Genomic DNA, 25,763 nt, shown 5'->3' with positions numbered 1-25,763 from the left:
TGGGTAGCATGCAAGGCTTTGAGGGCCAAGGCTCATTGGTGCTCTGAGGGCTGTGTTAGTGGAATCACAGAACACCCTGAGTTGGAAAGGAGCCGTAAGGATCACAGAGCCCAACCCCTGGCTCCACAAAGGACTACCTAAAAATCAGACCACGTGTCCGAAAGCGCTGCCCAGACTCTTCTCGAGCTCTGGAGTTGTCCTTAAATGGAAGGGATTCTTCAGATCTGCTTTGATGACGGCGTTTTCAAATAGAGAACCAAACCAAAGCTGGAACCAAATGGAAAGAGAAAGCAATAGGGATCTGCTGCCTTTTGGGAACGGCGCTGATGCAGCCGGGAGGAAAAGCACCATGCCTGTAGGTCTGACACCGGGCTCACTGCAGCTGGAATGACACATGCTTACCAGATCCTACTCCACTTCCTTCCTTTTCCAACCACACCTCGCTTCACCCCGCTGCCAGGTGTTGTCTGCTCCTTCTGGATCTGAATGAGCACACTGTGACCTCATGGCACGTCACAGTCTTTATTGGACAGACTGGGTTTGGCTCTGGCACACAAAGAAGAGCAATATGTGACTCACAGGTGGCAGCACAGGGAGCCCCAGTGCCTAAACTTGTTTCACAGCATGACAGTGAATCAGGGCTGAGCAACCCCCAGACATAGCTCAGGCGCTGCTCACACCTTGCTTCGGGAAGTACTGCAGCCAGCTCCGCTCGCTGACATCAACCCCATTGCTGCACACAGGATGCATGTCAAGCAGCACAAGTGAACCAATGGCTTTCCTTTAAAGGCAGGGAATGTGATCAAGTCCAAGCTCCATTCCTCCTCTGTTCCAGAGAGAAGGAACTGACCAAACCCAGCCTGGATCCCCATTCTGCCTCCCTGATGCTGCTGCAAGAAGCCAAGCTGTATTTTTAGACTCTCTATAAATTCCCAAGTTGAGATGTTTGGAAGGAGTTAGTATGCATATGGAAGGAGTTGATACACCTATGGAAAGAGTCAGTATGCCTACGGACAGCAGCAGTATCCACTAAGTGATAAGGTTTTCCTCCCCCTGTGACTTTGCACATGATGTGACACAAAGACATCAGCTTCTGTTGTCACAAATGGAGGGGCTGGATAGGCAGCCCTCCCTTTAGGATCAGCTTCCTGGGGTTTTTCTACCAAAAACCCTGAGTTTATAGAACTGACTTCTCTCGAGATGACCCAGGATGGACAAACGAGGTTTCATTCTGACCTGCCATGGTATAATTAGAGAACTGTGAGGCTCAAGGTTTCCAGTTTTGCTTTCATCTGGGGGGGACTGTGAGAGAGGCCAAAAGGCAACGCAATGTGGAGAAGCACCCCCTTCACATCTGCCATGCCCTGCTCCCCAAAAGCTGAGAAGTGCAGCCACTTCTCAGCTCTGGGCAAGGCTGAAGGGTCCCTGGGAATGTTGCTCTGTGCACAGTTCAGCCCTGCAGCACTTCAGCTCAACCCATGCTCCAACATCAGCCATCTCCCAAAGAAAGCAAAGCAGAAAGATGCAGGCCCACAGATGCACAGATGCCTCCGTAGGCATTGCAAAAGGGGGTTGAGCTGCTGCCTTCCCTTCCCCAGATACATTTTCAGGATGGCATGCACTCCCCACCACGTCCCCCAAAATACTTCCACAGCTACAGGGAAGCAGCAGCGGAAACCAGGCAGCTGATGGGCTAAAAATGCAGCTAAATGGGCTAAATTCTGCTGAAGCAGGACCAGACACGGCCACATGTGTTTCCTGCTCTTTAAATCCCTCTGTACTCTCTTTCAGGGACCACGCAGCCCCACTCTCCTTTCCCCTGCCCCTCCTCCTCCCAGCACACCACACAACCATTTAAAGTATTGACAGCTGCAGCCTGAGAGCAGTATGGAAAGGGCAGGGGCCAGAAAAACAGGTCAGACCAATCCCATTGAGGGCACCGGTCATCTGCTGCATACCTCGTGCCTTTCAGGGATGGGGAAGGGCTCTGGCCAGGTATGGGCCAGCAAGGCTACAGCCACAAGGCATTGCCTTTGCTGTAGCCAGCTCAAAAACAGGCTTGTGCCTGGAGTGCCTGGAAAGGAAAGCGTAATAAAAATGGTCTCCCAGTGGAGGCAAAGTGCTTTCTTATCACCCTGGGGGTGTAAAAGCCCTGATAGTATCCTTCCACGCCTTTCATCCCGTAGGAAATGTTATGGTTTGGTTCCAGAAAGCAGCACAAGGGAGAACGAGGGCTCACAGAGTGCTGCTCTGCTTCTTAGTGTTCCATCTGTGGCCATCACACTTTGCAGAGCAAAGCCCCGAGCCCAGCAGCAGGGGCGCATTGCCACGTGTTGGAAAGTAACAAGGGGGGCGTGCAAAGGGGTCAGGGTGCGATAGCAAGAAGCCGTTGCACCCACAAGAGAGGTGTGAAAGTGCAGAGGGAGATATGCAGCTGGGAAGCCCACGTTTACTCAAATCCACCCGCCGTGTGTTTCACTCCTCTTTCTTATTTTCAGTGTGTTAGTGGTGGATTTCATCTCTTTGGTGTTTCTCATCCTGCCTCTCCCACAAGGCGGTTTGGAGATGAGCAGCACTCAGCTCTGCTCACAGCCTCCCCCAACCACTCCCAACAGCCCCCAAGCAGCAGCAAGCCCTATTCTTATACCTTAACACCTCCCTCCCTTCTGCAGCAGGAGACTGACCTGTAACAGGAGCAGCCGCCACAGGACGAGGGGGAATGGCTATAAACTAAGAGAGGGCAGATGTGAGGAAGAAATTCTTTACCATGAGGGCGGTGAGGCGCTGGCACTGCTGCCCAGAGCCGTGGGTGCCCCATCCTGGAGGTGCCCGAGGTCATAGATGGGCTGTGGGCAGCCTGAGCTGGGGGCAGGCACCCATGGCAGGAGAGCTGGAACCAAATGGATCATGGAGGTGCTGTCCAACCGAAGCTATTCTGTGATGATATGATCCTATGAGTATGCCCAGCTGCCACCACACCCCGCTGCTCGCCTTTTCTTTGGCAGGCTCCTCAGGACCCTGAAATCATGGCATGCTTGGGTGCCCGCCCTCGAGGTACTGATGCCATCAAGAGCAAAACGCATCGCTCCGAGGAGAGAGAACACAGGGGAAACAATGTGCTTTGTTCCTGCAGAAGCTCTCAGCCCATGTAACTGCCCCGAAGGGCTGTGCTAACCAGGGGAAAGGCTCCAGCACCACGTAACCCAGTGTGATGGGCTGGTGCACTAAAGACATCCAATTCCCACTATTGCTGGTAAGCATCTCGGCAGCACTATTGAGCACAGAGGTGAGCGAGGGCAGAAAGAGAAAACGCTTTTCACTTGGTAACGCAGCTGCCTGGCAGGGACACACCTGCTCCAAAGCCTTTCTGTACGCCACACAGCCTCCCTTCCATCCCTGGGGGCTGCCAAACCGGAGCAGGCAACGGGCCAACCGCCCACGCCGCAAGCAACAAAGAGAGAGAGACCCCCTAACCTGCAGCCAGAAGGAACGAGCCTCACATTCAAAGCCTCTGCCCTCTGCCAGGATCCTGCCAGCAACACGCAGCCCTCGGAAGCCTTGAGCCAGGCGAGGCAGGTTTCTCTTAATTAAGCACAAAATGAGTGCGTGGCAGGCACTGCAGCGCTGTACGCTGAGGCAGCGGGAAGGAGGCGTGCCAATGAGTTATCACCATGGCCCCAGCCCCTTCTGCAGGTCCCCCCTCCCCAAATCCTGCAGCCTGTACCTCCGAGCCAATCTGATACCCCCTCGGTGCCCCAGGAGGCAGCTGCAAGAGGAGAGGGCAGACATCAAGCAGGGATGCTTTGCTCCCGACAGCCCTGAATTGGCTGCACCCCATGGATTGCGGGTGCTAAATTTAGAGCCAGGTTTTGTTACCTCCCCAAAGCTGTTCTCTGTAATAACAGTCCCAAACTGTGCTGCCTTCCTGCTGGAAGCTGGGGAACTTCACCCTGTGATTATGGAATTTCATTATACGGTCACCGGAATAGCCAGAACAAAAGGATGCTTTTAGCAGGAGAGCTGTACGTAAAGAGCCTGGCTGCCCCTCCCTGTAGGGAAATCAGCTTCCAGAGGTTGGTTATCACAAAACCCTTCCAGGATAAAGATCATCACGAGCACCTCTGTGTGCGTGCACCAGCAAACAGCCACTTTACCTCTTACATTAATTGGCAGCCATCTCCCTGCTGATGGTAACAGCACTGCAGTCCGCAGCAACGGAGCATCCCCTTTGGGTTGCAGAGCTTTGTTCTGCCACCCCAAGCTCCTGCCTTAGGCGAGGAGGTGGCACATGTACGGCTCCGGAGCAAAGACGAAGCCTCAGCTCCCTGCACAAAGCAGATGAGAAAGAGCACACAGCAAAGTGACCCAGCCCTGCCATGCTCTTGGTGTCCCCCGCACCTGCTGCTGTAGATTCCCACCCCTGCAGTGAAGGTCAGCTGGGTCTCAGCCATGCAGACTGACAGAGCAGCACCATTCTGCTCATCTCCATCATCAAAGCACCCAATATCCACTCCTCTCACTTCCATCCTCAGCCCATAGGTTACTTGTGTTTGGAAGTATCCACGCATTGACCCAGGAAACTCCCCCAGCTCCCTAAGCACCTGCTCCTCTCTCCCTCCCAGTACACACGATGTCAATAAGGTAAGTAAGAATTAAACCCAGACTACGTGGAGTCAGAGCTACAGGAAGCTGCAAGGTGACAGAGCTCAGATTGGGGACCAAGTAACATCATGGAATCATACAGTGGCCTGAGTTAAAAAGAACTGCAATGATCATTTAGTTTCAACCCCCCCCGTTATATGTAGGGTCGCCAACCACCAGCCCAGGCTGCCTAGAGCCACCTCCAGCCTGCTATCTATAGCACTAGATATTAAATACGTTAAGGGCTCTGTGAAGCCTCCTGCTGCAGATTTCAGCTGCTCTGAAACTCAGCAACGGCAGGGGATGCTCAGCAGTATACCAGCACTTCTGCCCCATCACACACCGGACACAGACACAGCCTACTATGCTGGGTGGAGCTGGGAGGGAAAGGCAAAATTTGAGGCACTGAACAGGAGGACAAAGTCCTATTTCTAGGGCGACCAGGAATAGCTTCGTGCCATAGAACGCAGCTCCACTGGAGAGAGCTGGCCACACAATGAGCTATTTTCCTCCTTCCCAGGTCTTTTTCTGGATACAAGCTGCTTTAAAAAGCATCACGTATGCAGGTTTAGATTGAATTCATCCTACCTCAAGACACCGGGCAGGACTACATCACCAACAAGAAGTCCTCCCAGCCCAATTTGCCTGAATTCTAGCCCTGAATCTGCCTGAGAACTGACACAGAGCTGTCACAGCTCTGCCTCTGCCCCTTTCCCAGCTCCGAGCGCTGCACTAAAGCAGCCACAACTTCCATTAGTTCATCCATGCCTGCTATGTGTGTGTCAAGCTCTTGTAACAGGAGGTGGCTGTGATTCACTCGCTTGGTTTGTTTGGTTTGTTTCTTCTTTCCCAATCTGTGCAAAGCAAGAAATATTTTCAACCAACGTTTTATGATACCAGCAGCACTCATCCTGCAAAACCGAACCGTCTGCAGAAGAAAACAGCAGTGCTGGGAAAGCAAGCAGCTTTCCCATGGGAATGCTGATGCTCCAAGAGCTGCACGCAGAACCGCCCTATGAGATGCTTCATTCACACCTTTGGGGCTGTGGCACCCATGAAATCAGTGCCACGGTCACTGATGGAGAGGCACAGGCACCTCTCACCTCTCACTGCGCATCCCCACCACCACACCATTTCTCACGGCCACGCAGAGGCAGCTGAGCTCAGCAAAGCCTGGGGGTTCCCAAAGGCAGTGTGGGAATTTTTCAGGCATCACTATTTCTGCTCATCCACCCCCCCTCCCCCGGAGCCAGTTTACACATTTAGGACAGCCAGGGGTCAAGTGTATAATCTTTCTCTTTGCCTGCAAAACACACTCATCTCCTGTGAGATGCACGCTGACTCAGAAGTGGTCCCTCCAGCTCTCATCCCCCATTAGCCCCCATCCGTCAATCATAGGGGAATAATTGAACTGTCAGGATCTGTCCTAACCCAAGGTGAGCCAGAAAAGGGCTGTGAGTTCGTCTCAGGTCCAAACACACATGGATAAGCTGGGACAAGAGAGCCTTACGAGTGCCAGCGGTTAAAAATGATCTCTGCACCATAGAAGCCATGGTGATAAGAGCCATCCAAGCCTGCCCTCAGGCTCCTCGCTGTCTCCCAATGCTCAGTGACTTTCCGGTCATGAGACAGCCAACATGGGATGCCACCCTCCTGCTCCACACAGGGTCTGTCACCCCGACAGCTCTGCCCAGCCCCGGGTCACAGCAGTCTGCCTCTGTGCAGAGGGATCACGCCAGTCAATGTGGGATCCATGCCGACAAGCAAAGCTCAGTGTGGGAACGGAAGGCACCGTTACAAAGCAGAGCCCAGCTGGATAGCGTTTGGGTAGGAGAACAGGAAGAACAAATCAAAGGAGAGATAAAGGAGAACACAGCGTACAAGGTTGATATGCCTGTCTCCACACCAGCCCAGGCTTCCTCCTACAAGCTACAACCAATTGGGAATTCATCCTCTACCATAGTCCCCATCCTCTACCATAGTCCCCATCCTCTACCATAGTCCCCATCAGGACAGCAAGGAGAGTAATAACCAAGAGAGAACCTGGCTCATCTGATGCAGGAAGGAGAAGGTGCAAGATCCTCCTCACTAAAAAGGATCTTAAGCACTTTGGACGTGACCAGAGGTTGAGAGCTGAGCTCAGCCCTTTGCTCTGCCCTTTCTTTAAGGGGAAGAAAGCCTGCAGAGTCAGACGTGCTTCCAAATAACTGCTTACCCAGCACCACACGAGAGGCAGCCAGCTGTGCAAGGGGAGCTCCTGGGATCCCTCCTGCTGCCTCTGGTGCTACGTGCTGCAGTTTGGGGACAACGTGCCCACCCTCACCCCATCCTGCACTGAATTATGGAATCCGGGAGGCACAATAAAGGCAGAGCAGCTGCCCTGTTTGAGGCCTCGGGGCTGGGTTTAGACACATTGTGCTCAGAGAGAGGAAAAAAAAGCAGACCTGCAGAACACTTTGTTCCAGCCACAGCTCAGTGCTGCAAGTCCAAGCCCCTAGGACTGCAAAATCACTTAAAGCCAGGCAGCTCCCGACACCGAGGCTGTTTCTTTGTCTCCACATCAGAGCTCTGGATTGTGCCACTGAAGCCAGCAGCCTTTTTTTCTGCTGATAGCGCACAATGTCACCTCACCTATCTCTCAGCAAGGCAATCGGACATCCGAGGGCCGTGGGGGGAATAACAGCAAAGCAGTTCTGCTGCCTTGCAGCGAGGCCAGGGCTCTCCCTGCATTGGGTGGAGGTGTCAACGAGGGCAGCAATGCAGGGGTTGAGAGATGAAAGGGTGGCAGTGGGAGAAGCTGCTGCCACTATCTCTCTCCTCTCCTCCAGCCTGTAGCCTGAGGAGGGATGCTGCATGCTTACCCTTCCCTCCCGGAGGGAATTTCTCCATTCTCCTGCAGTGCTGTAAGATCTCTAGGTGTCTTTGAAGCTGTCACACATGGTGCCAGCGATGGGCTGCAGCGTGGAAGAAATTTAATGAGGTGAAAAGCCGGCAGCTCCTGCACAGCCCAGGGCTGAGGCTGTATGCTGCACCACGAGCCTGACCGTCGCTCCACTCCTCTCCATCCAGAGCTGGAAACTAAACCCAGCAAGGGCATCACCTCTACCAGCACAGGGCACTGCTTAGTGTCCTGACCTGCAGGTTGCTCATGCTGCAGAAGCTGTGTTTGCCTTTTGCTGCAATCATAGAACGGCCTGGGTTGAAAAGGACCACAATGAGCACCTCGTTTCAACCCCCCTGCTATGTGCAGGGTCACCAATCACCAGACCAGGCAGCCCAGAGCCACATCCAGCCACTGGAGCACTGGGGAAGTCGAAGAAGGCTCAGTGCTGGCTGCTATACCCCCCCTCTATTCACCCCTTTGCCCACATCTCAGCCTCAGCCCAAGCAGATCCACTTCCCAAAGGGCAAGGGTCACGCTGGGCAATGCAATCTGTGCAGCGGGACACAGGACAGCCCTGTGATGAGCCTTCCTGCACGACTCCCTCGCTGAAATTATGGCTCTACCTCAAGAATTCAAATCAGATCGGGAAAGAGATGAGCACAAGCTGATCCCCCTTCTCAGAGAAGCATCCTAGCACTAATTGGCTTTGGTGCTTCTCGGTGACAGATCCTCGCTGTTTAATGTTAAGAAAAGCCACCATCTGACACAGATGCACTGAAAGGCCAAATGACTGTACTGCATGTGTGCACAGAGGAACGGGTGGAAATGCAACAGCTCAAGCCTGCTCCTCCTGCTCTATTCCAGGTCTATTCCAGGACATGCACTGCTATCACACCACGCACCAGCAGCACAACTTTCTCCCTTCCTTTAAATAGGAAAGGGGAAGTTTCTACCCTGAAAAGCGTGACCCCGTCCTACACCCTCCTTCCCACTGTTGCGTTAATATCTGAGCTGTTTCATTTGCCAGGGGATAAAGTTAGTAACGCATCATTAATTCTATAACAGCAACCCTCAGCCATTCCTTCCCTGCCAGCCCCTTGGCTTGGCAGCATGCTACTCCGGTCACACAGCCATCACCCTTCCCTCTGCTGCTGTCCCTCATCTCCAAGCAGCGCCGGGCCCAAAGAACAACAGATGGTGTGGAATAAAGCAGGGAAATTCACGTCCTCTGAAGTTGTCGGCACAGAGGAGCTGTTGTACTGCAGAGCAGCTCAGGATCCGCAGCTCGGCGGAGCTCCGGGGTTACACAAACACCATAACCACTGGGGTCTTTTGTTCAAGCAGCCCCGGAGGGGATGCCTCGAAAAGCTTGGGAAGGCACATGATAGAACCAGCAAGCGTTACTCCGCTCTTTCCAACCCACCAATGTCAGGCTGTGCTCTCCATGCCAGCCTCCTCCTTGAGAACAGCCCTTTGTTCAGTTTCTGCTCAGATTCTATCTGCTAAGCCCCGTGCCATTGCAGCAGCATGCCTTTCCCTCGGAGAACAGTTATGCCATATAAATATTTAGGCAGAGAACCCATGTGCAGCTGAGTGCATCGGGTTCGTTAGCAAATTAACCCCCTCATGCAAATGCTCTCCTGCATTTCACCCCATGAGTTACAGCACGCTGTGTCTGTCTCAGTCTCAGGACGCAGCGTTATGGGTTCTGTTAATACAGCCAGATCGGGGGAAGCCGCTCACAGAATGCAGAAAGAATTCGGCAGGAAGAAGGCTCTAAGAATTCAATGAGAGCTATCAAGGTCACCAGGAGCCCTTCTGGAGATCACGGGGCTTGGTTTAATGAGAGCCACAAAGTCTCCCCGAAGAGACAGAAGAAATAAAAGAGGGGTAAGGCAGCAGCGCAGGGAGCAGCTCGTACTCACCTCGGGGAGTGACGACCACCCTGGGGTTCACCTTGGAGCGCCCTGCTGCCCGCACACCCAGCTGGCAGGCACTCAGGGCCACCAGGAGGGTGAGCAGGGACCTGCTGCCCATTGCCAGTGCTGCAGCGAGCCCAGAACCTCAAGCCAGTGCGGCTGGCAGCCGCATTGCTTGTCTTTTACACAGAGCCAATGAGAGCTGAAGGCGGGGTCTCCTCCAACTGGCACACCCACTACTTTCGGACTTCTCTCCTTTCATTTGCACAAGTTGGGATGGAGGAAAAAGGTATGGAGATGAATGAAGCCATCAGACGCCTACAAAACGCTGCAGCTGGCCCAAGGCTTGCGACGAACCTACTGAAGGATGAAGGAGGAACGCTGAGCCTGATGTAAATCAGAATGAAAACGCACCTGCTTGTACAACAACACGAGCACACCGAGGGGGGCAAAGACTCCTCAGCAGCACGTCTGAAGCCGCACTGTGCCAAGCACAGCGTGAGCAGCTCACTGCAGAGCTCTGCCATCGGGAGGAGGCAGCAAGGCTGCAGCAAACGCCCTGCGCTGGACCTGCAGGGAGAACACAGCAAAGGGCCACTCCTAATCATGTACAAAGTTACCCTCAAATTTGTCACTGCAAGTCTGGCACTCTTCCTGACACAGGTATGACTGCTTAAGGTTGCTTGCCTTAACGTCACTCACCAGACCAGTCCGACTACCATTTGCAGTTGTATGGGTCCGAATGCAATCAGAGCTTATAACATCCACTCAGAGCTATGGCGCGCCCGTTTCCCCTCCATGAGACATCCACACCCCACGGGAGACAGGGATGCTGAGCACACCCACCTGCAGGGCTGGGGCACGATGCTCACAAAGTCACTTTGCTTCAACACAGCTCTGGCTCTCCATCCGGGGAGGCCAGGAAGGGCTGGAGCCTTTGTGAAGCACAGTGAGGTTTGTTAATGAGAAGAGCAGGGAATCACATGCAATAAAAGGGAGGTCAGACGTGAGCAGAATAGGAGAGCCCCACAGGGGAACTCACAAGGACGAGAGAGGCAGCTGCGCTCTTCAAAGTCAGCACTGAAGCCCCAGGAAGATGAACAGCAGCACTGCAAGGGGGCATCCTGGAGGAAGCAAAACAAATTAATGAGCTTGTGAACATTAAGGACCTGCAGGAATTTCCCACCGAGCCCAGACGTGGGGTTTCATCTCTCTCTTTCACCAAATACGTGCTTGGGTAATGACTGGGTGCCATACAGATCATCTCTAGCTTCTCTGTTTTGGACATGGGGATTCCTGCTCTTCTTGCATCACTGCTCACCTCAATGCAGCCACTGTGAGGTGATTATTTCTCTACCTGCCCCAGTGACCTCAGTAACCCTGTAATCATTTGCCTTCTGACAGCATAGGCCAGAGAAGAGTGTGTAGCCCATTAAAGCCCTTTCACAGCCAGGAGTGAAAAAGAAACATCAGGGCATCATTCATCAGCCAGCAACCAAAGCCATGCTACCCACATTAACTCCTTAATAAGCAGAGATGCAGCATTGTGCACCTGCCCCAAATTTAGGCTACCCTATTAAGGTTGCATACGTTATTATCTGCTTTGTCTTTTACAATCCCACACAGTTGGTGGGCTGGGAGACTGGTGTTTAGCTCCCACTCTTAACAGAGTTACCCAGTGGTTCTGATCAGAGATCAACTGGGAGAGCTTCTGCCTTATTAAAACTGTAATTCCTTTCGTTTTCTCATCTTCCCAGCTCCTAACACAGCTTCTTCTGCACTGTTAGCTTATCTTTTTTTTTTTTCCCCCAACCTACAGCTAAAGACCATGCTTTGGTATGTAACATTCAGCTTCAAACTCCCCCAGCAGCCTGGAAGCATTCCGTTTGGGGTAGCACTCCATTTCCCAGCCTGCTGGCTGGGCTGCCCTGTGAACATGACCATGCTGTGGTTCTGGATTCAGACCGATGCTACAGCACCCATGCTATGCAGGAGGCTCAGCGGACAGTTTGCAGAGCATCACTTTCCCAAGCATCCCTGTACCGTGCCTTTCCTACCAGGGCTTCCAGGCTGGAGATGGGAGAAGGCTGATAAATCCCAAAGAAAAGGGTCCTGGGGGTAAACTCCACCAGTCCCATATACACAGCTGGCAGTGCCAGCAGCCAGCACTGCCATGCACCTGAGCTCCAGGAGATCACACACCATTAAATAAAGAGCTGCTGAGAGGCCTCTGCAGTTCAGCTCACCAAAGGAGCCCACAGCAAATGAGAAAAGTGGTGGAACACAAGCATGCTGCCTGCTTAAGGTCCAACAAGGAGCAGCCAAGCTTGGAGATGTGCAAGAAGGATTGCAAAGCTGACGTTAAGGTTGTTCCAGCCCTGCATCAGCTTGCAAGGAGCGCTGAGCATGAAGCTGTGCCCTGAATACAGCCACAACTGCTCTATGTTAAGCATGCGTGCACACGTTCCAAAGCAGACAAGCATCTCTGCACGTTTGTTTATGTGGGGCCTTCTCTAAACCAGCTCAGCCACACGCTGCCTCCAGAATGCATAAACAAGAGATCAGATTCCAGGTACACAGTCCTTCCCATCAGCTCCCTCCTATCCTGCCAGATCACAGCACTCAGATCCTAAATAGATCAGAAGGGAGCTTCCCTGAAGAACCCTGGGAAAACCAGAAAGCTGATTTTCCTCAAGAGGATCAATTTTGTTCAGTACCTCAGATAGGATGTCTGGGCCACAGGCATCCAAGCAATCTGTTATGAAACCTCTCCGTTTTTGTTGGCATCTCGTCAGCCCATTAGAGGAGGTATGCTGGAACACAATGCACAAGAACTCAGTAATAGTCTTCAGCGTGACCCCGCAAACAGACTGTAGGTGGTGTGGGTTAGGATGCAGACATATCTTCCACAGAAAATCTCGCAATGGTGAGAAACCAGCGTAAGCATCACTTGAACACTCTTATCCTTGTGAAGGGTATGTAAGACCTTCTCTCTGCTGCGCCACCTCTTCTAGAAACCTAACAGCTGCATCCCTATCTCTGGCAGTTATCAGCCGTGGCAGCTTCAGAAAAGTACAAAGGACCTTTTTGAACGTGGCACAAAGGGCTGAGGGTGCTCACCAGGACTGTCAGTGCACGTGTGTTTCCACAACCCCTCCCTCAATGAGATAGGGACTGCTAGCCTGTGTGTTTTGGCACAGAGACCCTGCTGCAAAGCAGACTGATGTGCCATGATGCTGAGACACAACGTAAACGACCACTGTGAAGACTTGGAAGGCCAGAGTTGCTCTCTTTCTTACCTTCTGCCTTATTCCTTTGGGAGAAGGTACTCATAAGCATGGAATTCGAGATGACAGAAGCAGGGAGTGGTGCTCACCTACAGATCTTTCAGTTCTCAGACCAGCTGAGGTTGAAAGGAAGCAATTAATCACTTAACAGTAAGTTGCCACATTCCAATTTCAATACGTCCTCTCCCCCAACCTCACATTCGTTGCATTGTGGTGGTCACCAATGGGGCAACCTTCTAAAGCTGCAGCCCTGAAATGGCTCTCAGGCACACTGCTTTCACGCAAGCCCACCTCCAACCGCTCTTTAAGCTGGCCCAGATCAGGGGGCTGACCAGTTGGTAAACCCCATGCCCTCAGTTCAGACGGGATCCCACATGCCAAATGTCATCCTCAGGGCTTCGAAAGCAGCCAGAGAAGCAATTGTGTGCCCAAGGACATCTTTAATATACCTACTCCCTTTACTTGCCAAGGGAAGCCCGCAGCAGAGCAGCGTCCCCTGCAGTGCAGGTTTCCTTGCTGAGGAAATCCCAGTGGCTCATCTAAGCAGAACACCTCATGCCAAATGCTTCGTGATGCTGTTTCTGCTGATCCCAGCAGCTTGCAGAGGTCCTGCTCATCCCTGAGCAGAGCTCGATCTGAAAGGCACACGCTTGTCAGGCAGCTGTGCTACAACCGAATGCTAGCCACATTAACAAGCAGTGCTGTTGATAAGCAGCTCAGTAAGAACTCGCTGACAGGGAAGGAAAGAAAACAGGACGAGATACACATCACAAACACAGATAACCAAGACTGTACATACCCCTCAGATATAGATTTCGGCAGAGTTAATCAAACCCTCAAGAGTGATTCAGTCGGAAGGCATCTTCAAAGATAAAATCCCAACAGCCCAACTTTTGGGCTAACCAGAAGTTACAACATATTATTAAGGGCATCACCCAAATGCCTCCTGAACACTGACAGGTGCAGGGCATCTACCACCTCCCTAGGATGCCTGTTCCAGTGTTTCATAGCCCACGTGGTAAAGAAATCTCTCTTAACACCCAGTCTGAACCTCCCCCAGTGCAGCTCTGTGCCACTCTCACACGCACAGTGGCCTAACTACTTACTTCCCCCCCTTAGGAAGATGGAGAGAACAAAGAGGTCGCACCTCTCAGCCCAACCAGGCAATCTAGGTACCCTCAAGCCCTACTCCTAGGTCATGCCTCCACATCCTTCTACCAGCTCCATTGCCTTCCTCTGGATGCTTTCAAGGACCTTAACATCCTCTTTACATTGTGAACGGTACATAATATTCAAGGCGAGGTCACACCAAGCACTAAATATAGGAGAGGGTCACCTCTTCTGACACAATGCACAGCCCTTCCCATTTGGAAGGAAACGCAAACAAAAATAAACAAGTCCCTTTGTTGAGGTTGCTCTGCTTCCACCGCCATAAAAGCACCGTATTGAAATATTAATGGCACACAATGCTTCAGCTCTGTCTTAGAAGGGCCTTGATGGCCACACTGTTTGGCTTACCTGGAACTCTTAGTGTTTCTGTTCCTGAGCATTGTGCTCTGCCTGGAATTGTACTCAGTGGTGCCATGCACTCTCCTGCAGGAATGGCTGTGTTTCAGCAGCTGGCAAGCAATCCCCACTTCTGCTTTGGAAGGGTCACTCAGCACCCCATACACAGGCTTACCAGAGAGCTTTATCAGCCCTGTTAAACCCACAACACCCACAAGTTAAGGTTCCTGCCCCGCAATCTGCTCTCCCAGCCCCTGCCATAATATGCGCTGACATTTAAGCCTACGTTTTTCATTTATACATGGGGGATCAATGTAAATTCACCCGGCCTTCAAGCAATCACTTCCAACTGCAGCTAGAAAAACACCAACAGCGTTGACTGGGAATGCACGGTATGCGGAGGCTGCTCAGAAAAATACGCAGCTTCAAAGATATGAAGTTGACCTTCTGACGTTCAAGTACTTCCAAGCACTGATTTCTGCCTTGCCAGGAATGGAGAGATCTCTAAGATGTTCTATTGCCTGATCCTCCTTCCTATCTTGGCCTCTGCTAGGCAGCCCCGGGCCAAGTGACGCAGAAGGTAAGTGTCAGTGCTGCCGTCGGCTCTAAATTCAGAGCCTGTCTGGTGGCACGAAGGCTCTGCCTCCCCAGACATGGGAAATCTGCCATCCCTTCCAGCAGGAGAGTGGGAGCAGCTCGGGATCCCACCACATGCTTGACCTGCCTGACTCGCCAAAAGCGACCTGCCAAAAAAAGGGAAAAGTGCCTCTGTCTTCCTGCTTCCCATCTGCCCCATCTCGTAGAGAATTCTATCACCTGCATCCTGGTTATTGCATCCCCACCAAGCTTCCACCCAGCTCATTCGGGAAAGCAACCGCAGGAAGATGTAAGCGGCACTGAGTCACGGAAGTCGGGGAGGAAGGGAGGGAAGAGCAAGAAAATGAGGTGGAAGAAGAATAAAGGGACGTGAATTGCCCAGCCAGACAGCAGCTGACAGGATCCACAGGGCGACTGAGTTATGCCTGACTGTTACCCTTATTTGGGAAGCAGTTCTGAAAGGTTTCGTCACCGGGAGCTACACCTGAGCAAGGAACACACCAGAGCAGGATGGCCTGCACTCCTCCCTTCCCTGAAACTGGGCTGTATGCAAATAACCCAATTAGCACAGAGGTAAACAGTTTGGAGGCAGCTCTGCGGGATGCCGAGGTGACACGCTGGGAACTGCTGAGAGATTACAGAGCTCTGCTGTCACTAGCAACAGTTTCTGCTTTAGAGATTAAATGCCCATTTTCTTCCTGGCTGCCCAGCTCTCACCTGTTGCCACTTCAGTGGCCACAGCAACCTCTGGGTTTACAAAATAAAGTGGAATAAGCCTGGTGGGATCTGTTAACGATTTGCACCCCACTTCTGGCTCTGAACCTCCCTGACCCTCAGATCAACTAGCAAATCTATTGGGGTGCATCTTTATCCACTCACTCTGCTCTATTGATATGGGCCACTGCATGAGGATGTGGGATTCTGGCACTGATCCTGCAGAGCCCATCTGATGCTCTTACCAGCCCTGGAGTGGAATCCTATCGCTCTCCAGCTTCTCCCTCAAACTCAATACCTGAGCTAATGCACCCTGCAGAACTCGGTGGATCATGCTTTTAAATCAGCGAGGCATTTATTTAAGTAGGAGGGAAAGAGAGGTCCCAAAACAACTTCAGGAGAAGCATTCCATTTGCTGGCAGCCTGGAACACTCAAAAGTCAGGTAGGAAGACCGTGCTCAGAAACAACCCTCAGAAAGCCTTGGCTCATCCTAATAGGGATTTTATAATTATTAAAAATCCAGTAGCTCAGTCATTGTCTTGGCATCAAAGGATGCGTCAGGGAATGTTTATCTTCTCCCCTTTGAAATCTCCATTCTGCCTACTGTACTTTTATTCAAACCAAGCATTCTTCCAAAGCGGGACTACAACTATTAGCAGTTATAAACTGCCCAGAGAGGTGGTGGAGTCACCGACCCTGGAGCTGTTCAAGGATCGTTTGGACGTTGTGTTGAGGGACATGGCTTAGTGAGAACCATTGGTGATGGGTGGATGGTTGGACTGGGTGATCCTGTGGGTCTTTTCCAACCTCTGTGATTCTATGATTAGGAAACGTGCAAAGAAAGGGACTGACTCTCACCTCTTCACAGGCACATGGGTCAGCTGTGCCCTGGCACCTGCCCTGACTCTTACCTGATTCCTGACCAGAAGGCCCAGCATCACTGTAACTTTCCTTCCTTGCTGGAAATTTTGCCTGAGAAAGGAGACCAAGATTTCATTACTGCCAAGGAAATCCCAAAGCTCATGGCAGCCACCACGTCCTGCCTGCCCCTCCGTGACATTGCTGAGCACACCCAGCCAACACAAAGCTAACTCCATAAGAAAAGCTACAGCTATTATGTGTTATGACCTATTATGTATTTCCTGGCTCCTCAGTGTTCACCGAGAACAAAGCTGCAAACAGGCAGGAAACTACCGAGCCCTGTACAAATAAAGTCAGTACACAAAGGATTTGCCAGATACACTTCCTGCTGCTGTTTAAGCACGAATGTTTCTTCGCTAGGTGCTCAAGGTCATTCCCTCCCTCGAAAGTTGTGCAGGAGGTGCAGCACCCTGGGCACAGCAGCATTGGAGAAACCTGCCCCAAACAACAGTCTCACCTGGTGTGTCAGTGTAGGTGTGGGGGGAAAGCACATACCCCACACTGCATCTAAGTGTAGGGAGGACAACGTTCCCCCAGCTCAGCACATGCATGCATGACAAGCAGGGCTCCTTTAGCAGCATAGCCCTGCAAGCAGTGGATACTTAGAGCCTGTTTGGACTGGGGAGCAAGGAAGCAAGGTGTCTTCTGAAATATAGGAGAGGCACGTGGGAGGGTGAGTGGAATGCAGAACTAGTTGTATTAAGCCAGAAAAGCTGAAGAGCTCCAAGCTTTGTAGGTTTAAGATCTGATCCAACAAAACGCCCAAGCATAATGTCCACACAGAAACACTTAATACCTTAAATGTGCATTTCTGCTCCTTGGGGTGGGGTTGATATTTCTGTCTGTGTTCATTTCACACGTGGGAAGAATCCAGCATCATTGTGAAAGCAGACAAAGATGATGTTGGGCATCACATGGCTGGGCTATAGCAGAAATCTGGGGGATTCTGTTCTGTCTCTATTTCACTTTCTTGCTAGAAAATTATCTTCCCACAACAGCCCTTGGATCCCCACAAGGACAGTCAGCTCAGGGCTGTCTTAGTCAAAGAGAAACGAGGCAGGTGGTGGAAAAGCCATCACAGTGGCCAAAGCAGGCCAAAGAAGGGCACATATGGTGAAGAGCTCAGATCCCAGCCCCTGCACGTGTGTATGACACTCCAGTACTGATGGTCAAGCACCAGAACAAATAACAAGATTACCAAAACATGGGAGTACCAAACAGCTGCTAGTATTATTGCTGAGATCTCCCACTGTTACCGCTTCCCCTTGTCAGTTCCATTAGAGGAAAAGAAGGAACTGAAGCAGGCATTTCTTTGAAGTCAGAAGCAGAAAGCCCCTAGGAAAAGCACTTACGTCAGGAACCACGGCCTGACCTCCACCCTTCCTAATGGGTCAGCTGAATGTTTTCAGCAAACACCTTCCATCTGCTCGTGCAGCACAGCTGGGATGATGCTCAGGCCACAGATGCTTGGCTGATGAACAGCGCGTGACAGAGGTTAGGTACACAAGCAGGATGCAGACGTGCTGAGCTCCAGCAAAGTGGATGCACCTCTAACCCAAGCACAGATGTGGTGATGAGAGGTGGTACAGGAGGAAAGGTGCCAGAGCAGTGACACTAAGGCAGGACTCCAGGGACTAGGCAGGTGAGAGACACACATTGCAATTTGCTCCTAAAAAACAGAACTTGTTGTGCTCCAACCACTGGCAATTTAGTGTCTGAACTCAACTGCTTTCTAAGAGAAGAATGTCAGCATTCTGCATTCCAGCTCTTTTTTGATACCTGCCTTTGGATACAGGCTCCACCAGTGGCTATTAAGAGCCAGGACAGGTTCAGACAAGAGGCTGAGCTTTCCCTGCACACAGCACAGCTTTCATCTCAAAGCAGGGAGGCAGGAGGTGCTCAGCAATTAGAGCAGCTGGGAAGGCAGCGCTCACCTGGCTGCTGTGTAGTTGGTCTCCTCCAAGAGCCTCCTGCATCAAAGTTTCCCTTCCTCCTCCTCCATCAGCAGCGCTGCAGGGACCAGGCAGAGCCTCTCCCCCCTTCCCCACAGCTCTAAATTTGCCTGCTTGCTGAACACGTCTATTCTAGGCAAAGACAGGCGAGATGAGGGAAGCGAAGAGCGCGCATCAATCGCGTTGATAACATCAGTGCCAAGTTCTTCCCTGCTATAGCTGCTTCAAAGAACGTGTCTGATGCGGTACTCGAAGCCAAGTAACTTAATTTGTGAAAGAAAAAGAAATTTTCTCCATGGAAAGCAACCAGCCAATTCTCAGCTCTCCGGGAACACAGGGAGAAGCAGAAATAGCCCATATAATGGGGAAGAAAGAATACTTAAGACAACACATTAGTCGAAGTGATCAAATCTTAAGAGCAAGGGAAGACAAAAGAAAGACCATCTGGGGACACCGATGGCCCCAAGCTGTTCCCAGTCTGAGCTGAGACTTGACAGGGCACAGGCAAGCAAGCAGTCCCAAAGCAAGCCCTGCCAGCCCTATGCAGGTCTGGGGGAGCTTTGTGGCTCCCAGCTCCAGCATCACCACGACATCTGCGATACAGCTAATCCTCAGCCTTGGGAGGATTGAGGGCTGACAGCAGGGCTTGTCTCCGCAGCAGAAAAGGGAGGGAGGGTGCTCTGCATATGCTACCCATTCCTAGCAAAGCAAGGAATGAAGGCAGCAGGGATGGGAGTAAAGTAATCAGTTTCTGTATGTGCAAAATGACAGTCATCATCTGGAATGGGTTTCCAAAGCAGGTAAATGAGGGCAGTAACCAGGAAGGGTGTATCAAGTTAGGAAAGTCACGAGATGTCTGATACTCATCAGATCTTATCCCCTGCATATTGAAAAATAAACACAGTCTCTCTCCTCCTGGGAGCCATAATCCTCCAGACAGGATTAAACTCAATCAGTCAATAAGCCATCCTGGACAGAACAATCCAGCGTTTGCTCTGCGATAGCTGAGATCGTCTCAACAGACGACAGTTGTGCTAAGAAAGGAATTAGAGGGGAACACAGGTAGCCTGAAGGTAAGGGACCATTCTCTGCTCTGAGCTTCCCTAGTGTCACGTGGTGGCACTTCAGGCAAAGCAGCTCCCGTTTTCATGCTCTGTCAGTCTTGATGGTACATTCAGAGCGACGCCAGGTCTACCTCTGGCTCCTATTTGTCTCAGCTCCCACCGACTAATTACAGGCAAGTGCATTTGATTGCCTTTGTAGGCAGTTCATGAGAACTTCAAACATGGCTCCCAGAAATAGAAGAGACCTCGGAAAATATTAGCTGCAACCCAACAAACCAGCCACTGTGTTAGAAACAATGCGCCTCTCCCATTGAGTCACTGGCAGCACCCTGCAATCTTCAGCACCTGCCTCGACCCTGTCTTGGGCCTGTCATATTTCTACTGTCACCTTGTGGTGGCCATGAACTCCTACACCTTGGTTCTTGCAGCAGTGCACCAGCTTTGCCCAAGGCAAAAGAATATAGAAACGTTTCTGCTGAAAAGGAGACGTGGTGCTCTTTGGGCCACCTTCTCAGCAAGAATCTATAGCACAATGAGTTCTTTATAGGCCTAAGTAAAGGAGGAAGGCTGGGCAGATCAGCTGCAGTCCCAACACAGTGGTCTTCTGGCAGCTCGTGGACAGAGCCAGCATCTTGTTCTGTAAGAGGAGTGCCCTCTGCTGAAATAACAGCCCTACAGCAGGCAGACCACATTGTCCAGGTTCCAGGACACAAAAAGCATGCACTGCCTTGCAGATTTGGAATCTAAGCACGGACCACAACCCAAACAACAGGCAAGTGAATACAGTCCATTTAATACAGTCAAACACGGGGAGGGAGCACAAGAGCAAAAGGAGACAGCCTGAGGCATGTCAGTGGGCAGAAATGAAACAGCAGGCAATAGGACGTCACCAGATCTAAGGCTGCAGAACCACGCTACGTCTTCTCAGCACATAAGAGCTGCATTTTTCTCCGTGCTGAACAAAGCTCTGAGGTCACAACAATGGTGGTTGGAACGGGGAGAAGGCTGGAGAGAGATCACAGGAGCTGGAGGAACTGTCCTCAGCTTGCCCCGTGCTCTCAAACAGGAGCCCACAACCCACCTGCATGGATAGGAGCAGCCACCTCAGCTGCTCCATTCCCCAGAGATCTTTGGGGTCGAGTCCCAGACCGAGGAATGTCAGTGCCACACAGTGGTCCAGCCCCTCCTGCCCAGAGCTAGGGAGCCCCACCAGCAAAGATGAGCTCCAAGGCAGCCTGAATGTCCCCTCCAGTAGCCTGCAGGGCCCGGAGACTTAGCTCATCATCGTGTATGCCCATGTCTCGTAGTTGCTGAAGCTGTGGCTGCCACTGGCTCTACAGACAGGAAACAAAAGAAGCTAAGGGTAGGTGTGAGAGTCCAAGCAGTAAAAAAAACCAGCCTTCTCCAAAGCCCACTCTACCATGCAGATCTCTCTATCTGTATCTTCTCCCATCTCTCTAGCTCACAAGCACAATTCCAAATGTGCAAACAGGTCTTGAAAGTTCTAAGTCTTGCTGGTAACACCCTAAACCCACCAGCCCATCTCTCCCACTTCCACCCAGTCCTTCTGCACACATCTATCATGCCACCTAAAGCAAGCTCTTCACCAGTGACGATCCTTCCAACTTGAAGTCCTGCCACAGCAGATAGCTGGAAGAGTCACCTCTACCCTGCAGTGCTGAGTGTGATAAGGAGCTTTCATGGGTTCCCAAAAGAAGAAGCCGAGACACTGACCTGCAGACTGGGCTGCCCTGAGGCCTGCAGGGCGTGCTGCAAGGCCTGGCTGAAGAGGTCATTGGTGATGGGTGTTCCTGACTGGACACTGGATGACATCGGGGAGGTCCCAGAGGAGTGACCCTAGTGAGAGAGACAAGTTGTATACAGCTCAGAAGAGCACCTGCTGCAGGAACCAGGGTCCACACAGGGCTTGCACGCAGTCAAGTGCTGGCTTTACAGGGCAGGAGGACACCCCCAGCTGGTGCTGTACCTGGGTACCAGGGGTTGGTGTGTGGGAGCTGCTCTCTGGCGTGCTGGCCAGTGCCAGTGCAGTTGCCAGCTCACTCTGGGTAATCGGTCGTGGTCCAGCAGCCCCAGAGTAACCAAGAGAAGCTGGGCGGGAACCAGAAGTGCTGCTGGATGGCGTCGATCTTGTGCTCTGCATGGAGAAAACAGACCTCTGGTGTCAGTGGCCACATCCCATTAAGATCTGGCTTATGTGCTTATCGCTAGGGATCCCTTCCCTAGTTTTTAAAAAGAAACACCTGCCAATTAGACACTGCTCTGTAAGGAGTGCCCTCTGCTGAAATAACACAACATCAGTTATGCACAACTCCGGCTCTGCAGCAGTTTGAATACAAAAGGTGTTTACTCTGATGGCAAGAGCTACTGAGTTGTGCTTCTTTCTTCTGTGACCCTATTTCAGGGCTGAGAAAAATCCTAACTTGCAGAGCACTCAAGCATACCACAATTATTAATACAGTATCTTAATGAACTCCTAATGAGCCACAGATGCTCATGCTGCCGATGAGATTATACAGGAAACCTTTAGAGTCTTTAAGGGCTACCAAGTTAAAACCATTACCACAAATCCAAAGTAGCTGTTCCACCCAATCCAGCCTGTGAATTACCTGGTGAAAGTCATCTTCATCATCAGAGAGACCTTCAAACAGAAAACCACCTGTAATAGAAAGAAGACTCAACAGAGGCAGAACACCAGATGCTGGCAGGAAGCAGGCACCAGATGAGAACCCAGTGAAGGCTTTGGTCACACAGCCAAGCTCAGCACTAACAAGTTCACTTGCTACGGTCAGCGGAAGACAGTTCAGGCCCACCACTTGTGGGAACAGAGGCCACAGCAATCTGCTACCAACAGTGGTGACACACAGCTCAGAGAGGTCCTGAGGTTGAACTGCACCAGACAAGCCACTCTCAGTGCAATCTATCAAACCACAAAGCACGTTCCAAGCTCAGGTACCCAGACCTCTTTTCTCTTTCAGCCCTGAGTCAGTAAAATACTGATTTGCCTGTAACAAATGCTACAGCACACCATCTCTGCAGCTCCCTCCCACATCTGCATGGCCACAGGCTGAACGTACCAGGCATGTCACGGTAGGAGCCAGAGGACATGCCACGGGAGGACGTCTCTGGGGCTGGGAGCGGGGTGCTGCCTGCCACCGAATGCAGGACAAGGACAATGGCATTCACAAGCGCAGGGTGAGCCGGTATTAACCTGGAGAGACAGGGTGGAAGAACAAATCGTGTCCCCAGAGAAACTAAGGAAGGAGTGGCTTGATGCTAGCAAAGAACTTGCAGCAGAAATGGCAGAGCCACCTGCACCAGTTGAGCCAATGCCATCTTGACCCAATACTGCCTTTAGCTATCCAACAACACCTCCCCACAGAGCCAGACAAGACAGGGATCCTTCTCTATCCCATGCTGACCCTCCCACTGTACACATCTCCCGCATGCTCTCACAGAGCAATTCTCTGCTGTGAGCTACCAAATGTGGAGCTGAGGATGAGCCTGCTTCCACTACATCAACAGGAGCTTATAAAAGCATCTGCTGCTAAGGAATAGTTCTTCCCCAGATCTCTGTCCTGGTGTACCTGTACTGCCAGACAGCAGCAGAATGCTTTTCCCCACCCAGAGGGAAGTGACCTATACAGGATTACAAAGGAGCTGCTTAGTCACCTTGCCAGCTTATATGAACTTACGTGTCCAACATGTTGGGGTCTGCAAACACTGAGAAGAGATCCTTGTCCTGAAGGACGCCTGGGAGAGACCAGGAAACACGACCAGTAAGAGACAGGATACAAGACACACAGGAGCCAGTCCAGCCATGGGAAAAAAAGCAAATTAGTTGTTTTTCAGGAAATGAGTCATGAAAAGACACCAGAAATACTCTATTATTGTTCTCAGAAACCTTTTGTGCCTTCTTAGACAGACTAAAATCACAGCCACACCCCCGAGATGTGGGGCTTTCCCAGCAGATCCCACAGGCTGTGCTTCGGTGCAGACAGCTCTACTTTAAGGCAGGATCAAGCCTGACACCCAGCTCACCCCAGATGGCTGCACGAGATTGCGATCACACTTCACGCCAGGAACTAAACACTTTCAGAAAGGGTTCAGTGTTTAACTTATCTTGAAGTATTTGCTTTGTTTTAAAGCCATCCTTATTTGGCTTTCTCCAGATCCTCTGAATCACACCTGGACTCACCCAAAGCAACTGGGTCACTGCTGAGGCCAGGAGTAGCCACAATGATCTGATCCAGTGACTCCTTGTTCCCCAGCATTTTGAACACCTGCCAGAGAAATCAGAATTGATTAGCAGTGTCACACTGCTAGGTTTCACTAAGGGTCTTTCTTTAGGGATGGGTCAGACAGAAGACACTGAGGCGGTGATGTACAAAGTCCCACTCACTGCATCTCTGTAAGCAGGACTGCTGTGCAGGGCTGTGTGAAGGACACGGAACTCCCGTACCGCTGCCACCTTGTCCACTGGCTCTGAGGGAAGAAAAACAACAGATCAAAACATGGTTCTCCCTCTGTCAGCTTCACAAGCCATTTTACGCCCTCCTTGGACTTCCCAGCTGCAGTAGCAGCAATGATTCTTTAATTCTCCTGAATTCAATTGGTCTGGGAAGGAAGGATACAGATCACGACTGCCCCAGTGCTGTTACTGCAGCTTAACAAGCAACTGCCCACAAAGGCCTGTGGCCACATTCCCAGCTTCCAGACATAGAAAAAATACGTATTCTTACATACATAAAAGGAAATGCACTGAAATAATTCTAAACTGGCCGTTTTTCTCTATAGTCAGACACATACAAGGCTCTAGCTGTATTAATGAGACACTGAGATTGGTCAGAGCTACTTAAAGAAGGGATATTCAGGTTGCAGTTGCACTCGATGACCTTTAACGCCTTTCCCAACCTGAGCAATTCTATGATTCATTCCATACTTCTGACATCAGCAAGATACGTAATGCCCATTCACCACTTTGAATGGTGGAGTGCAAACAAACAGATCAGTTCCACCTCCAAACCCCACGCCATTCTCCTAGAAACACATCACAGAGAGCAGCAGTCCCTCACACCCAAGGTAACCTGCAGCACCTCCTCCCCACCTGGTTTCTGATCAGGCTCAGGCCAGGACTTGCGCAGGACATGGACAGTGGAGCCGGACTGGATGCCATAAAAATCAAGCGTCTGGTCATCCCTCAGCTTCCGGCCACAGTAGATCAGATCTATGAAACAGATGAACGCATACAGCATGCCCAGGAATGGTTTGTGGTCCTTAAGAGTTGAGGACACCGGGGGATATCACCCTGCCTGCATCTGGGTCGGCAGCACAGGAAAACCCCGGAGCAAAGATTCACAATGCTTCCGTTTGCTCCCTCCCTTAGCAGAGCCGCATTCTCTGGCCGCAGCACTAAGAGGAAGGCAGGACTTGGCCACGACCCGTGCACCTACCGATGAGCTCGGGGTCCGGGACGGACTCCTGCAGCTTGCCGGTGATCAGCTGCTTGAGGTGGGAGATGCTGCACCCGCTCAGGGGGCACTCCCCGAGCTCCGTCTCGGGTAAGCGCAAGATGGATTTGGGGGCCAGAGGCTGGTCCGCCAGCTTCACCGCGATGTGCCACTCGGACACGGCCATCTCCGGTCACAGAAGCGACCTCAGACCCACGGAGGCCTGGAAAGGGAGGAAAACAACGCGCGGTGACGCAGCCTCCCGGCCGCCTCAAGAACCGCAGGCCCCGCGCTCGCACGGGGAGCCCTGAGCAGCGCACGACGACGCTCTCCAGGCTCCCACCCGAGCGCTCAGCCCCTCACGCACACACCTGAAGCCACAGAGAGGCGGCCGCCACGTCCCACCGGGAGGACAAGCGGAGCGCGACCGGCTCCCCCGGTCAGGCCTCCCTTCAGCGTCGCTCTTCCGGCATCATACCGGAAACGGAAGTGCGCCCCCAAACGCGGTGCTCATTGGGAAATGGAGTCCGCTTGGTGTGGGTATAAGAGGAAGCCGCCGATTGGCCGGCTTGCCGACGAGGCGGCACAACGAGCCAATGGGCGGCCGGCTGAGGGTTTAAAGGCGGGAGCGCGGCAGCACCGGCTCACTCGGGGTCGATGGGAGGGAAGGGGTGTAGTGGCGGTCAGCCGCAGCTCGGCGAAGGGAGGATGCCCAGCAAAGAACTGGAAGCCCTAAGGCTCGTAGCAACGCTGAGCTCCCAGCAAGCCTGCCCGGAGGTCAACAGGCCATGGGGACACATCCCCTTCAA

At 51.9% G+C, this 25,763-nt stretch overlaps 2 protein-coding genes across 19 annotated transcripts in view; both read right to left on the bottom strand.

The window, feature by feature from the left end:
- Positions 1-20,736, bottom strand: part of SEMA7A (semaphorin 7A (John Milton Hagen blood group)) — a 34,119-nt gene extending 13,383 nt beyond the window's left edge. Inside the window, exons 1-7 of one of the 18 annotated variants that reach the window (XM_046898956.1) lie at positions 20,568-20,736; positions 14,250-16,521; positions 12,744-13,366; positions 12,162-12,257; positions 10,487-10,568; positions 10,291-10,379; positions 9,859-10,014 (exon numbers count right to left, since the gene is read on the bottom strand). Coding sequence is in view for 7 of the 18 variants with exons in the window: in XM_040706244.2 (XP_040562178.1) it covers positions 9,859-10,014; positions 10,487-10,568; positions 12,162-12,257; positions 20,568-20,603 (370 nt within the window). In the remaining 11 variants the exon portion in view is untranslated. The other 17 variants (XM_046898960.1, XM_046898954.1, XM_046898961.1 and 14 more) reach the window with 17 other exon arrangements.
- On the bottom strand, positions 20,264-25,414 carry UBL7 (ubiquitin like 7). The gene is made up of 11 exons (NM_001199748.2): positions 25,326-25,414; positions 24,958-25,177; positions 24,612-24,731; positions 23,907-23,989; positions 23,703-23,787; positions 23,200-23,257; positions 22,582-22,715; positions 22,114-22,163; positions 21,474-21,641; positions 21,221-21,343; positions 20,264-20,820 (listed from the first exon to the last, which is right to left on the bottom strand). The coding sequence occupies exons 2-11, from the start codon at positions 25,139-25,141 to the stop codon at positions 20,683-20,685; spliced, it is 1,143 nt and encodes a 380-aa protein (NP_001186677.2). The 5' UTR covers positions 25,142-25,177; positions 25,326-25,414; the 3' UTR covers positions 20,264-20,682.
- Positions 25,415-25,763: the final 349 nt, after the last annotated feature.

Source organism: Gallus gallus, chromosome 10 (assembly GCF_016699485.2).
Source record: "Gallus gallus isolate bGalGal1 chromosome 10, bGalGal1.mat.broiler.GRCg7b, whole genome shotgun sequence".
NCBI lineage: Eukaryota > Metazoa > Chordata > Aves > Galliformes > Phasianidae > Gallus > Gallus gallus.
This window is presented reverse-complemented; position numbering and strand designations above follow the sequence as displayed.